The 14944-nt window shown below is 52.9% G+C and overlaps 1 protein-coding gene across 1 annotated transcript in view; it reads right to left on the minus strand.

Moving 5' to 3' along the window:
• The window catches only part of CORO7 (coronin 7), a 31685-nt gene that overhangs the window by 9712 nt on the left and 7029 nt on the right, over positions 1 to 14944 (minus strand). Inside the window, exons 6-20 of the mRNA XM_078601105.1 lie at positions 14750 to 14936; positions 14157 to 14233; positions 12204 to 12254; positions 11233 to 11319; positions 10477 to 10559; positions 8850 to 8904; positions 7337 to 7394; positions 5707 to 5852; positions 4981 to 5076; positions 4227 to 4397; positions 3820 to 3916; positions 2935 to 3110; positions 2001 to 2109; positions 1573 to 1659; positions 775 to 917 (exon numbers count right to left, since the gene is read on the minus strand). Of these exons, the coding sequence (XP_078457231.1) occupies positions 775 to 917; positions 1573 to 1659; positions 2001 to 2109; positions 2935 to 3110; positions 3820 to 3916; positions 4227 to 4397; positions 4981 to 5076; positions 5707 to 5852; positions 7337 to 7394; positions 8850 to 8904; positions 10477 to 10559; positions 11233 to 11319; positions 12204 to 12254; positions 14157 to 14233; positions 14750 to 14936 (1623 nt within the window). The remainder of the gene's footprint in view (positions 1 to 774; positions 918 to 1572; positions 1660 to 2000; positions 2110 to 2934; positions 3111 to 3819; positions 3917 to 4226; positions 4398 to 4980; positions 5077 to 5706; positions 5853 to 7336; positions 7395 to 8849; positions 8905 to 10476; positions 10560 to 11232; positions 11320 to 12203; positions 12255 to 14156; positions 14234 to 14749; positions 14937 to 14944) is intronic.

Raw genomic sequence — 14944 nt, forward strand, 5'->3', positions numbered from 1 at the left:
AGCGGGGACGACTGTATGTATATATATTATAAAAGGTATTATTTACACGTGCCATTGGCCGCACAGCCATCTGGGAGAGAGACATTTCCGCAGCGTTGGTTCTTCGCGAGCAAACTCTGGGCCAGTTTCGACATTCAGGTCTCGAACGTCTGATCGACATGAGTCCGATGTGAGGACAAGGAAGAGTTTTGGCTGCTTATTTACGACGATAAAGCAGAGGTGGCCCGTCACAGTGACCTCAGCACTGCAGACGCTCAATGTGTCAGGCGGTGTGAGCCTCGGTGGATTCTTTTTGGCCTCCCAGAAACAACAATGCGAATCTAAAGGAGAATACGCGACACAGCTGCCTGTGGCCGTCAACCCTCGACGACCGATGGAGCTTGAAGTAAAACAAACTAAAGCTGCCGAGTAATAATTAATACAACAATGACAAGCACAGATGAGTAACTGGAAATGTGCTTAAGGGTCTGTTATGTGAATGATAATAACATCGGTCACCTGACATGCGGCGTTGATATGAAACCGATTTTAAAAATCTCAGCAGCTTCTGCGTGCAATCGTTATGAAGCCGGGGCGAGTTAAATATTCGGCGCAGTTGAACTGTGAGGAACGTGTCTCTAGTGCCTACAGGCTACAATGGTGGCGAGCCCGAATTCTTGTCATGGACGTCACTCCGTCGTTGGGAGTTCAGCGCCGTGAGTTTCCTCACAATGGCCCGAGAGATGATTCCCCTGGCAAGCGAGTGGGGGGGAGGGTGGAGGTGCTGCATGTCACCTGCTCACTGTGACCCTCCAGCTGAAGGATCTGCCTCTTGGACTTGAGGTCCCAGATGCGCACGCTCATGTCGTACGAGGAGGATGCCAGCACGTCGGCAGCCAAGGGATGGAACTTGAGGGAGTAAATCTTCTCGGTGTGGCCTAAAGATGAACCAGGCAGGGTAAGCCTCCTCCGATTAGCACGGTGGGCGACGTAGGGTGCAACAATAAGTTCAACATACGTACAGCCATGCCACTAAACTGAAACTAAACTTTTTAGTTTACCAGGTAAGTCACCACTGAGCTATGTAGCTCTTGTTCATAGCAACCTAGCCACAAATGATAGCTCAACAAAGTGGCTTATCATCGTGTGGAAATGCATAGCACGCAAATGCACTAAAACGCGTGTTATTATTTGTTCTATCTACTTGAGACTCGGTGTGCCCTTCCGGGGTAAACAAGCGGAATAATAAATACAAATGCACGTGAAGTTGTCGTACAGAATAACTCAAGTCGCCTTGGCAGTCTTGTGATGTTGCTCATGTTAGCATGTGGAGTGGAGCGGAGTAAAATGGAGTGGTGTGGAGCAGAGCAGATTGGAGCCGAGTGGTGTGAAACGGTGTGGAGCAGAGTGGAGTGGTGAGGAGTGGAGTGGAGTGGTGAGGAGCGGAGTGGTGTGGAGTGGAGTGGTGAGCGGAGTGGTGAGGAGTGGAGTGGAGCAGTGAGGAGCGGAGCGGTGAGGAGCGGAGCGGTGAGGAGCGGAGCGGTGAGGAGCGGAGCGGTGAGGAGCGGAGCGGTGAGGAGCGGTGCGTCTCACCGGAGAGCACCACGTGGGGCTCGGTGAGCGTGCTGCTGAGACCCGCCTCTGGGACGATCCACAGCCGAATTCGCCCGTCCTCTCCCGCTGCACGTGCCACCGCACAGGGAAGCATACCACACGCCTCCTCCTTTACACATCTGTCCCTCCGCGTAACAAGTACGGTTTACACATCCCGCCATGCGTTACGTATCGCACAGAGGCAACAACTCGGTGCGCCGTACTGCGCACGTGACACGCGCAGGTTGCGCTTGGCGCTTGGCAGCGTGTTTGTGCACTGCGGTGGGCAACGCATCGTGGCAGGATGGGCCGACCGCCAGCAATTGTTTGGAGAGACAAGAAATGCATGTGTGTAGGTTGCACTTCTTTCACACCGTACGTAGCCAACCGCGCTCAACGGAGGTACGGGGGGGGGAAGGGCTGCCTACCCACAGCCAAGCGACACGGGTTGAACGGGTCCCAGCAGAAGTCCGCGATGGCTGTGCCGTTCTGCACAGTGGGAATGGCGGCGTCTTGCAACTTCCCCGTCTGCGAGAGCTGCACAAACACAGATCGCACGCGCACACACAGGGAGCCTTCACGTAGCCTATCTCCGCTTACCCTCACAGCAGCAGCGGCGGCGGCGGCGGCGGCGGCAGCGGCAGCAGCAGCAGCAGCGGCAGCAGCAGCGGCTCTTGGCTCGCCATCGAACAAAGACGATCACCGCATTGCTCGCGGCCGTCTGGAAAGCTCTTCCGCCCGATATAAGGAAGCCACGTGAGCTATGCACTCTTAAATCTACATTGAAAACTAATTTCTTTAGAGCTGCTTTTTTATGTTTCATTATTTGTCCTTCCCCCGCACCTCTGGTGAGCACGGTTGGCTACGTAACGTGCGAAATAAGTAAAACGTACAAAATCATGGCTTGACAACAACACTCGGCCTCCAACAGCACAATTTCCCAAGTGTGGGAACTCATGGCGCTTGTGCACACATCCCAGGGGGCCCTGTGCTTCTCACGATTATTTAATTGTGCAGGGACAGACAGATGAGGGAGACGTTTTGTCGGCCTATTCCTAGTGAAGCATTGGGTCATGTTTAGCAATGATTCGACTAACAAATCAATAATCAGAGAACGCGTCTCCTCCACAAATTTGTACCTCCACACTCCACACAAAACACACCGCACGTATTTGACACATCCCATCAGCCACGCGGCGGCCATCTGCGAGGGCATCATTTCGGCCGAGTTGGTTCAACACGAACGAACTTTGGGGACCGGCTTACGACAATCCAGCAGTCCAGGCTGTGCGTGAACGGGTGCCGAGTTTTGTGCAATTGAAATGAAAGCGTGCAGAGAAGGCGCCGGCGCTGCGGCAGTACCGGCAGCACGGCGAGTTGCCCCCCGGAGGTAGCGAGGGGCACGGCGATGAAGCGGTGGTTGGCCGCCATGCCGTCGCACTCTCCGGGCGTGGTCAGGCTCACGTTGCGCAGGTTGCCGATGTGCGTGTCGCGGTGCAGCACCACGCCGCGCATGTGACGGAATTTGGATGTCACACCTGCGTTTGAAAAGCACGCGGCCATGAGCACACGACCATCGCAACTCGCCACCACGCGAGACGTCTCGCTGAAATAACGTGAACGAGCTGCAGCAGGTACACAAGTCTTTGCCGCTCGTGTCGTGACGGGTACCGCCGACCGTGTCTGTCCGGTGCTCGCCGAGCTGCATTGGCTTCCAGTTCCCGAACGACTAAACCAAACTATATTTTTTACCAAACTATGTTTTTTACCAAACTATTTTTTTTTACCAGGTGAGGCCCACTCAGAAGTGACCTGGCTTTTTTTTTAGCTCTTTTTAAGAATGTACGTATGTTGAACTTCTTTCGCGCCATACGTGGTAAATCAGAAGCAACCTCGCCACAAATGTTAGCTCAACAAAGTGGTTTATCACCTAGAAATTTACATCAGACAAACACCCTGAATGCACGTGGATTATAAATTTGGAGGAAAAAGCGAAAAATACACACGACCACGGGGAGAGAGAGACATGCAGACACGAAATACACAACAGGCATCGTCAGGGTCTGGATGGAACCCATGACCTGTATACCACGCGAGGTAGTCAACATCTCGCCACGGCAGCGCCCACGTTGCAGGTGCGGCCAGGTCGACTCTGGGCGGGAGCGAGCGGCTCGCAATTGCGAGGTGAAGAGTCCGGATCGTGGGTCGCTGGTTGACTCAGTCCACCGTGAGTGCGTCGGGCCTCACCGACGATGCTGTAAGCTGCTGGACGCTTCGCGCCATCCGGGCTGCCGGCTTTCCCTGCCGACTTGCTGCTGCTGATCTCCCCGCCGGCCCCGGGCTTCTGCAAGACACGGAGACGACGGCTCGCTTCACGGAGCAACGAGAGCGACTACGGCAAGATCGGCCGTTGCCTCCGATTATTTATTTAGTACTGTAGATCAATAAAAGCATTATTTATTCATTTGAGTTTATTTATCTTTTAGTTTTCTGTGCAAAACTACGGTAATAACTTCGTTCGAGCGAAACTTTGTTGCTTGAACATACGCATATCGAGGCGATTACTCTACTGGAAAAATCTAATTCTGAATATGCGGCACGGATCAATATTAGTTCACAGCTCCAACTTTAAAAAAGACGCAAACGTCGCTCACCTCCGTGACGCTGCCACTGCTCTTCTCCGCCAGTGGCTTCTTCGCGTCGTCTTTGTCCGCGTGCGGCGTGCTGGGAGTCACGCTGCACTTGGGCTGCTGTGCCGGTTTCAGGATCGCCGAAGCGTTCCTGCCTTCCTGTCTCTTTGTTGGATCTAAGCTCACCTTCTCCACCTGCAAATACAAAGATTCCCACCACCCCCACCACCCCCCGCGTAGCCTTAACAGACTGTTTGATGCGAGTGCTGTTAGCTAGGAGCAGCACCTACGGAGACTGTCACAGTGGCACACGAGGGGCGTGTGGGTGGCCGGCACCACTCCCGGCCGCATTTGTCTCCCAAGAGGGCTTGTTTACACACTGCACGAGGTACTCGTTTGAGGCCCAGGATCAGTTCCGATAATCATCGCTGGTGTTGGTGGCCGTGCACAGGAATTGTAGCGCAGTGCGCTAATCGCTTACACTAGCCCTCTCCCACCAGCACACACACGCAACAAAGACAAAGACCCCCCGTATAGCCTTCACCGACTATTTGGGGCAGGTGCTGTCCGCGAAGTAGCAACTGTGAAGGCCAGCACGCCGCCCGACGGGGTGGGGGGTATGCCAGCTCCACGCCCGGTAAGCGCACGGCAAGATGTACGGACGGCTGTCGGAATTTTTTTTCCGGAACATGAAGGAAGATTGGTGCTTGCCATCTATGACGGATGCCAGTGGTTCGAACGGAGCATTCCAGATGGCAGAGCGTCATGAGTGGCTCACCGCACGGTTCTGCCCCGTCCACCAGTCGGAGCCCAGCATGGCAGCGACGTCTCCCGCCGTGTCCACAAACAAGTCTGCATGGAACTGAAACGTGTTCTGAAAGAGGGAAAAAAGAAATCCCCCCATTACATTGCGCGCACAGCAACTGATGTTTTGGGTGGCGGAGTGGCGGTACAGTAGTCGTGCCTCACAGCAAGAAGGGCCTGGGTTCGATACCCAACCCGGGCACCTTTCTTGCGTGGAGTTTGTAAATTCTCTCTCTCCCCCCCCCCCTGCTTTTCTGTTAGGGGTTTCCTCTGGGTTGTCTCCGTTCCCTCCCAAAGCTAACAAATTAAAAACATCTAACCTAACCGGTGATGAAAAATAAGAACAGGTTTTACCCTTTCTGCAATAAAACGGGAGGTGTTAAGATGTTCAAACACCAAATAAAAACCTCTTGCAAGGCATCAAGTCTGCATTGACCACACGTTTTTGGTAAAACATGCTAATAAACACGCTCTGATAACCTAACCGGTATTGGGCTAAAAACATCCCAGTGCTAAAAAGAATTACCCATAAATTACTCAACTGGCATCACACCAGCAGCATCACCCTTTTACTGCGAAAAACCTGGCAGGATCCTCCTGATAAGAGTTGAAACGCGGCGACGCTTCCCTGGGAAATAATCACGAGCAGACTCAGAAGTGAGGTCACTTCCCTGCCGTTTGCCGAGAGCTTCGCGGTCACCTTTCTCGGCACGGTGTAGCGCACGGGCACGATGGTTGAGCTCGTCAGCTGCAGCAGCCTCGCCACCTCGCAGCCCATCACGTCCAGCGCCCGCTTGGGGAGCAGCGCCACGCCACGCGTCACTGCGTCCGTCACGCACTGGCACACTGCCCCCCGGGGGGTCGGCAGGGGGTGGGGGGGGGGCACGGCGGCTGGTTAAATATCGATTGGCCAAACGCCGACGACCTTCGGAAAAGAAGATCGTATCCACGCGTACATTGCCCGCGCCAGGATGGGTGCGCGGCTGTGAGCGCGCGTGGCGGCGATGGCTCGCCGGAGAGGAGCTCGCGAGGCAGCTCGGGGAGAGAGAAATCGAATGGCTGCAATCTGAGGCAACTCTGCACCAATACCAACAGTCGCCATTCGCCACTAAGTCACGGTGACGTCACCACGGCGCCCGTGCCAGGCCAGGTGCGCTTTGAGGCTATCGCGTGAAGTGTCGAAGGCTCGCTGACAGGTCGCGAGACAGACCCAGCAGGTGCCATGGGTTTGACTGATTGAGATGACTGGCAGATGCACCAGCTGTGCCGACTGTGCCAACTCTGGACTCCAACACATGAACACACAACAAGAACAGAGCAACAACTTCAAGACACTGAAATGAAAAGTTATGAATGTGCGGCAGCCATTTTTTTTACCATTACTAGCAGTGGAAAAGAACGATTTTAACAACCTTCAGTGCCAAGTGGTAACATTACGGCCCACACGACTAAATCACATGGCAATGCATCTCTCCAGGTCATGATGTTGCAGAGGAGATGTTGAGGTTTTAGGATTCCCTTCATTGCTTTCACAGGTAAACAAACGTAGGAGTCCAAGGATCCCACTCGGGTTGACCCCGACAGGTTAGACCCAGAGGGCCCAGAATTGGCATCTATGGTCAGGGTGGCAGAAATGTATTTGTAGCGAGACCTTGCATTGAACTTTATTACAGTGAAGTGCGCACAGTCTGGTAGATCCAGGCTGAAAGTGAAATGTGTCCGGGTTTATCCTGCAGTGAAGATTCAACCCTTCAACAAAACGTAATAACGTTGCAACAAGTTAACCGTGTTCACTGCATCGATTTTATTTTATCGAGGGTTTTGAGGTCACGGTAAAACCGAGATGCCTGCATGGCACCCCAGAGTTAATGCACGTGGCAGCACGGACAGCACACACGGAACAGCACACATGGAACAGCACACACGGATAGCACACACAAGACCGCACACACAGGACCGCACACACAGGACAGCACACACGGGGTGCGACTCCATCGCTCTCTCTCTCCATCTCCCAATATTAAGGAAGCAAGAATCAATAACGCTGCTGTGAAATTGACCAGCCGTAGGTAACGCCGCGCCTTTGCAGAACGCTCACACACACACACGAACACATAATTCTAAAGCCACTTGAATGGAATTTCACAAGGAAAATGGAAGGACTTAAACGAAGAACCTCAGCTCCGCGGTTGTGATAGAGCCAACCGCCGGCATTGTAAGAAGTATACCATTTATGCAAATTAAGGCTATCCGGGTCTCTTGAGTTTCTCGCCTGGTCAAACAAACTTAAACAAACTTGCCACCGGCTGCGCATGCCGCATGCTGTGTACCTTGGCTGAGAGTGGGCTGAGACTCGGACACTTCCATGCAGTACACGACGTTGTCTCCCTGAGTGAGAGAGAGAGAGACAGGGAGAGCACACGCTCCATTAGCCACACGTCCTTTTGTTTACACAACAGCTGAGCACAAGCCCCAAATGCAAGGCAGCCAGCACACAAGCAGCACTGTTAAGTTGTAATAGATACGAGTCCACGTGTTTCTTAAACTCGGTAAGGGTTATTATAGAAGAGCTTTGCAAAAAGAGGCGATGGGAAGGAATTGGAAAGTGGAGCAGTGCAAGCGAAGAGGCCGAGAGAGAGAGAGGAGGGTTGTGACCTGCAGTGTGGTGGATGAACACGTGAATCGGAATCTTTATTTATCCTGGAGAAATCCGATGAGCTATGAAGATATTTTTCACAGATGCCCAGGAGGGGCAGGTCAGAAGGTTACAAGAACAAACAATACAGAAACACGATAGGAGTGCAAAGTATAGGGAAGGTAAGAAAATCACAAAAAATAAATAAACTGTATCAGTTAAAATTGCATTAAGTACACCATTTTTCTCCTCACTCATTGTCCATTTCCCACCTCTCCTCACAGGAGGTATCCTCCACTCACATCGCGACCATTACCTAACAGTGCCACCTTAAATTTAGACTTACAACTTTCGTGACTGCAGGAATTCATCTTCTTGGTTCTTTCGGTAAAGTCACGTAGATAGAAAAAAAAAATTAAAACAAAAAACCCACGACGTTTCGATCGCAACACAAGCGGTCTTCTTCAGGTGGCGAGAAATAAGGGGGAGGGGGGGGGGCTACCTGGAGAAGACCACTTGTCTTGAGATCCAAACGTCGTGGGTTTTTTGCTTTTAATTTTGATTTGTTTTCTATCTCCGTGACTTTGCCGAAAGAACCGAGAATATGAGTGCCGCCTGAACTACGACCTCGATAAGCACGGTTGGCGACGTGCCGTGCGAAAGCAGTTCAACATACGGACTTCCTCTCCACGTCTTGTTCTGCCCCTCTGCTGGAGAACGTCACCCTTAGTCTGGTGACACTGAACTCGGGGCTGTAGTGGCACCGACTTAACATCTCACCACCGTGGCGAGGTGTTAGCTACCTCATCCTGGTATGGAGGAGGTCGTGGGTTCGATCCAAACCCTCATTATGCCTGATGCGTATTTGGAGTTTGCACGTTCTCTCCGTGTTTGTGTGGCTTTTTCTCTGGGTTCTCTAAGAGTATTTGGCTGCTATAAATTTCCATATGATAAGCCACTTCGTTGGGCTATCATCACGTGGCCAGGTTGCTTCTGAAAAGAGCTGTGTAGCTCAATGGGCCTTACATGGTAATATAATAAATAGTTTCGTTGCATAGTTTCACTAAACCACTCACCCCCATACATGAAAGGGTGTGAGCATTCGTCAAAATACTTCTGTATTAATCCACTCATTTCACGTCCCCTAGAATTTACAATTAAATTGGTACAAATTTCTCGTCGCGTTATAGAACGCAAAGGCGTGGTACCTTTCCAGCCAGAAAGAGCAGTCCCGAATCGGCATCGTAGAGCGGAAGTAGGATTCTGTAACAACAACAATTGAGTGCTACGATCAGACAACAACAGGGACACGAGCACAATCGCGTGGCCCCATCGGGAACGCGTGAAGGCACGTGACGAGCAACACACCATTACCATCGTGCCACGCGCGAGCGGGAAACACGGCAAGTAACGCAAACAAAAACTAAAATACGCATGGCCCAGAATTGTTCACACAGCCCTTGGCCAGGGATCGGCAACCAAAATAACAAGGAGACTTTTTTGTTTCGAATTCGGTAAAACAACTGAATATGTCAAGAGCCGCAATGCCAGTTGTGAATCGGAGACGGTGGCGCTCCTTAATAGCCAGGGTCGCGGGGTCGCGGGGTCGCAGGATCGCGCCTGAAGAGCCGCCGAGTGTGGCTTCAGAGCCGCAGGTCGCTGACCCCCCGGTCACTGGGAATGGTCTTGCAGCAGCACACTTATTTCAGCATGAAGGGGCCTACTTGGTGTGGTAGATTATCCACTTTTAGCAACATGCAATATATAATAGGGTTTTTCCCCTTTTTTCTGGCAACAAAACTGAAACCTTTTTACAAGGAATCATGTGTGCATTAACCACAATACTTGTGGTCAAAATGCTAACAAAAAACACTGATAATATATGCATTGTCCTTGAACCTGATTGGTCCACACCCTATTATTATATTTTGGTACTGGCAAAGGAGGTCTAATGATGCAATATATTTTTTAATTGTTTTATACTTATGATTATTTACCAATTAAAAAGCGTCACCGAGTCAAAATTATTTCTCAGGAGGGTACTACCAAGTTTTCGCAGTCGGGAGCGATGCTGCTGCTGTGTTTGATCCCAAACCGAGTAAATTGCAGGTAACGTTTCAAACATTGGGATGTTCGGCCAATACCCGCAACACTGCGATTGCCTTTCTTGTTTGTTTAGCAGCTATGGGAGGGACACGGAGATGCCGGACAGGGCACACAAAGGCGCCCGAGTCGGGAATCGAACCCAGGGGCTTTCTTTCTGTGAGGCAGGAGCTACCACCCCACCCTGGCCACCCCTGTTTGAGAAAGCAAGAGCGGATCTGAATGAACGAATCGATGCTTTGATAACTGACGAGACTTTCCACACAATTTGGATGGAAAGCATTCAATGTCGCTACCGCCCCAAAGTGATTGTAGCCCCATTCTAGTTGCGTCTCTTGGCATCTCGATCCTACCATCTCTCCCTTCATTAAACAGACTCTGAAAATCACGACAGTTTAAGAGTGAACGTAATTTTACAACGTCATTGCTCTTATTAAGTTTGTTTGTTTTACTGGATCTGTAAATGGGGGGTGTTTCGATTGTTGTCTGCCTGGCCGAGTCACCCTTCTTAGTTCTCCGGGCTGTAATCTGTTATAAACTTCCAAATTGTCCGAACTTCTGACATACAACGGCAGGTCTTGGCAAGCGCTGCACCACACCTCCGATTGGCACGGTTGGCTACGTACGGTGTTAAAGAAGTTCAGCAGGCAAGCACGCATGTACGTGCCGTGCGTGAATTGGGCGAGCGTCCCGACGATGAACGCGCAGGGCCAGACAGAGTGGGAGCCTCACCCTGAGGACGAGTTGAGCGTCTCGGTGCACACGGAGCCGGTGAGTCTCCGCACGTCCCAGAGCTTCACTTCTCTCTCTCTCACCTGACCAGACACACAGACGGCCGATCCTCACTGTTCATTGCTCACAACAGCAGCAGCAGCAGCCGCCATTCGCCTCCGATTAGCACGGTTGGCTACGTACGGTGAGAAAGAAGTTCTACATACGTACGCGCGAAAGAAGTTGAACATGCATACATCACCACGGTGCTTGTGCCAGGCCAGGTGCACACAACACAGATGTGCGTATGTGCACAATTCACCTTTTTTTTTTTAACACAGAAGCTGACCACATGCCAAAAAGCCCAAAACACCAAGCGGCGAGCAACACAGAGCACTATCCTTGGTGTAGTCGATCAAAGTTCATACGTTTCTCGAATTAAGCAAGGTTGTTATCAGGTTGCTGAGGGGAAATATTGATGGGAGGGATTTATAAAGTGGAACAGTGCAAGTGTTGTGACCTGCAGTGTGGTGAGTGAGTGGGTGGATGAGTGGGTGAGGGAGCAGATGGATGCGTGGGTGAGTGGATGGATGAGTGGGTGAGGGAGCGGATGGATGAGTGGGTGAGTGGATGGATGAGTGGGTGAGGGAGCAGATGGATGCGTGGGTGAGTGGATGGATGAGTGGGTGAGGGAGTGGATGGAAGGAAGACCGTTCCAGACGGTCGCAGAAGCGCATCCAAAAGGTGACCACCGTCTTTGTTGCCAACGGGACTCACCTGGCTAAATCCCGTGGACACGATTAAGTTTTGGTTGCCAAGCCACAGCACACGAGAATCCTTGTCGTTGTCATGCCCTTTCACAGCCTGTGGACACACACAGACACATCCATGTACGTCTACTCATAAGAGCATGCAAGCATCCAAGGCGATTAAATATTATTTTATGAGTGACGAACACACGTAGAAGATATGCAGATGTGCTGTGTACGCTCATCTGCAAACTATATGCTTACGAGACATCGTGATTCAATACACTGTCATAATTTGCACATGAATAATATTGGTCGCAAAAGCCGCTTTCTCATGCACTTCTGCGGCAGTCTGGAATGCTCTTCCTTCCGATATTGGGAAGCCACTGGAGCTTTGCACTTTTAATCATCTAGATTGAAAAGAATTTCTTTAGAACTTATTTTTCTGTTTCGTTTGTTGTCCTTCCCCTGCACCTTCGATGAGCACGGTTGACTACGTACGGTGAAAAGTTCAACATACGTACCCACATTAGACGAACACTACTCTCATAAGCAAAGCAGGTGGAATGGTGCTGCCCCCTATTGTGCGGGACCAGAGGCCGTTCAATGAGCAGCACCTGATGTGAAGATTACAGTGGCCTACGTGGCACCACACGCCATGGGAGACGATCCCCAGTGTTTGAGTTGGTTAGTCGTGGCCAAGTGAATTGGTTACCTTCGCTGCAATTGACAGTGAAATTTCAGCCATTTGAAAATGTATATCTATAATTGGTACGTGCTATGTAAGGGCTTGCAGAGCATTGTGGGTTTTTCCTACAATTTTACAAACGAATATATATACAATTTTTTAATAACTAAGGAATGTAGTTAAATAGCGAGCTTCTCTGCACACCATGCCGTACACTGCCGAGTAACGGGCCGCAATCGATGCTTTGCTTTCAATTTTCCACCTTTTTGAGATCAACCTTGGATTGGTTGGCTGTGGCGAGGGGACCTTACCTGCACAGCTGAGAGCTGCAGTCGGGGGTCGAACACTCTCAGCTTTTTGTCCTGCATTCACCACACGGGCAACACGGACAACACGAGTGCTGCTCAACGGTTCACTGTGGAGGTGGACAGGTCTTGCACACGCAGATTCGATCGTGAAGAACACCTTTCAGCAGAAGACGCACCGTGCGTAAACACACTCTGCTTTGAATGCAGTGACTTCAGTTTCCTCCCAGATATATATTTATTCTGGTTGTTCATGAAATCACAATTTTCAAGAAACTTTTAAATCTTAAATTCAAGAGAGCCTGGTGAGTTCAAAACCGGTTCCAGACTTTGCCATGAACCAATGCTGTGTAGTAAGATGTATTCCCAAGAGGCCGTAGGCACGATGGGATGTGTAAAAATATTTTATTTTTTAAGTGGAGCGGCAGATAAGGAGAAGCAGAGGTTATGATCTGCTCTTCTTCTTTCGTACGGCTTATGTACATGCAGAGCTGCTGCTTATTTAATTTGTTATTTGTCACTTGCATTCTCCACCACGTCGGCGGTGATAATTTTAGATTCAACGTATGAACCGTGCGCACAGAATATCGACAAGCTCGGGTGAGCATGCGGCACAGCGAGGTGAGCATGCGGCACAGCGAGGTGAGCATGCGGCACAGCGAGGTGAGCATGCGGCACAGCGAGGTGAGCATGCGGCACAGCGAGGTGAGCATGCGGCACAGCGAGGTGAGCATGCGGCACAGCGAGGTGAGCATGCGGCACAGCGAGGTGAGCGTGCGGCACAGCGAGGTGAGCATGCGGCACAGCGAGGTGAGCATGCGGCACAGCGAGGTGAGCATGCGGCACAGCGAGGTGAGCATGCGGCACAGCGAGGTGAGCGTGCGGCACAGCGAGGTGAGCGTGCGGCACAGCGAGGTGAGCGTGCGGCACAGCGAGGTGAGCGTGCGGCACAGCGAGGTGAGCATGCGGCACAGCGAGGTGAGCATGCGGCACAGCGAGGTGAGCATGCGGCACAGCGAGGTGAGCGTGCGGCACAGCGAGGTGAGCGTGCGGCACAGCGAGGTGAGCGTGCGGCACAGCGAGGTGAGCGTGCGGCACAGCGAGGTGAGCGTGCGGCACAGCGAGGTGAGCGTGCGGCACAGCGAGGTGAGCGTGCGGCACAGCGAGGTGAGCATGCGGCACAGCGAGGTGAGCGTGCGGCACAGCGAGGTGAGCGTGCGGCACAGCGAGGTGAGCGTGCGGCACAGCGAGGTGAGCGTGCGGCACAGCGAGGTGAGCGTGCGGCACAGCGAGGTGAGCGTGCGGCACAGCGAGGTGAGCGTGCGGCACAGCGAGGTGAGCGTGCGGCACAGCGAGGTGAGCGTGCGGCACAGCGAGGTGAGCGTGCGGCACAGCGAGGTGAGCGTGCGGCACAGCGAGGTGAGCGTGCGGCACAGCGAGGTGAGCGTGCGGCACAGCGAGGTGAGCGTGCGGCACAGCGAGGTGAGCGTGCGGCACAGCGAGGTGAGCGTGCGGCACAGCGAGGTGAGCGTGCGGCACAGCGAGGTGAGCGTGCGGCACAGCGAGGTGAGCGTGCGGCACAGCGAGGTGAGCGTGCGGCACAGCGAGGTGAGCGTGCGGCACAGCGAGGTGAGCGTGCGGCACAGCGAGGTGAGCGTGCGGCACAGCGAGGTGAGCGTGCGGCACAGCGAGGTGAGCGTGCGGCACAGCGAGGTGAGCGTGCGGCACAGCGAGGTGAGCGTGCGGCACAGCGAGGTGAGCATGCGGCACAGCGAGGTGAGCATGCGGCACAGCGAGGTGAGCGTGCGGCACAGCGAGGTGAGCGTGCGGCACAGCGAGGTGAGCGTGCGGCACAGCGAGGTGAGCATGCGGCACAGCGAGGTGAGCATGCGGCACAGCGAGGTGAGCGTGCGGCACAGCGAGGCGTGCGTGCGCCGGCTCCGCGCTCCACACAATCACCTTGCAGGTGGAGGTGAGCAGCACCCCACTCTGCTGCCAAGAGAAGTCTTGGACCTGGCCAGAATGATCTGCTAGAACTGCACACCGACCACACAGCGCAAACCCACGGTTAATGTACACACTGCTTTCCTTCTGGTTAACTAAAGTCCTTTAACAATACCACAAATAACACATACAGCACATGGCTCGATTCTCACACATTAATTACATTCTATGGTGGTTAATGCTGCGCTGGCAGCGATGCACAAGCACAGTTAAAAAAAGAAAAACTCACACAGACGAGTCAAAAACACTGCCTTATACAGGTAGGAACAACAGTTCCACACTGCCCACCAGGGATTATTTGTCTGTCTGTCTGTCGTGCATAGCCAGCACCACGTGACGCGCCGCCCCACGCAGCTTGCGCCGCATGACACGGATCGCACGAATGCGCTGTCCAACCAAGTTCCTACCTGCCCACTCCGAAGGAACGTGTAAAAAATAAGACAACCAGCGACGTTTCGCACAATGGCTATGATGACCTGCTGCAGCGCCGTGTCGTAAAGAGCGCTCCGCTTACCGAGAATGTCACTGCTCAACGACCGTGACCCCACCTGCCAAGGGCGCCTTCTGCAGCACGTCCCACACGGTGACGGCGTCGCCGCTCGCGCTGCCCAGGACGCCGTCGGCCGCCGGGTGGAAGCGCAGCAGCTCCACGCTCGATTGGGCCGCGGGCAGGACGAGCGAGGGGGGCGACGCCGCGTTGTCCACACCGCCCTCGGGCAGCCGCCACAGCCTCACCTGCAGAC

The sequence above is a fragment of the Lampetra planeri genome, chromosome 1 (genome assembly GCF_965212315.1).
Source record: "Lampetra planeri chromosome 1, kcLamPlan1.2.h2, whole genome shotgun sequence".
NCBI classification, from domain to species: Eukaryota; Metazoa; Chordata; class Hyperoartia; order Petromyzontiformes; family Petromyzontidae; genus Lampetra; species Lampetra planeri.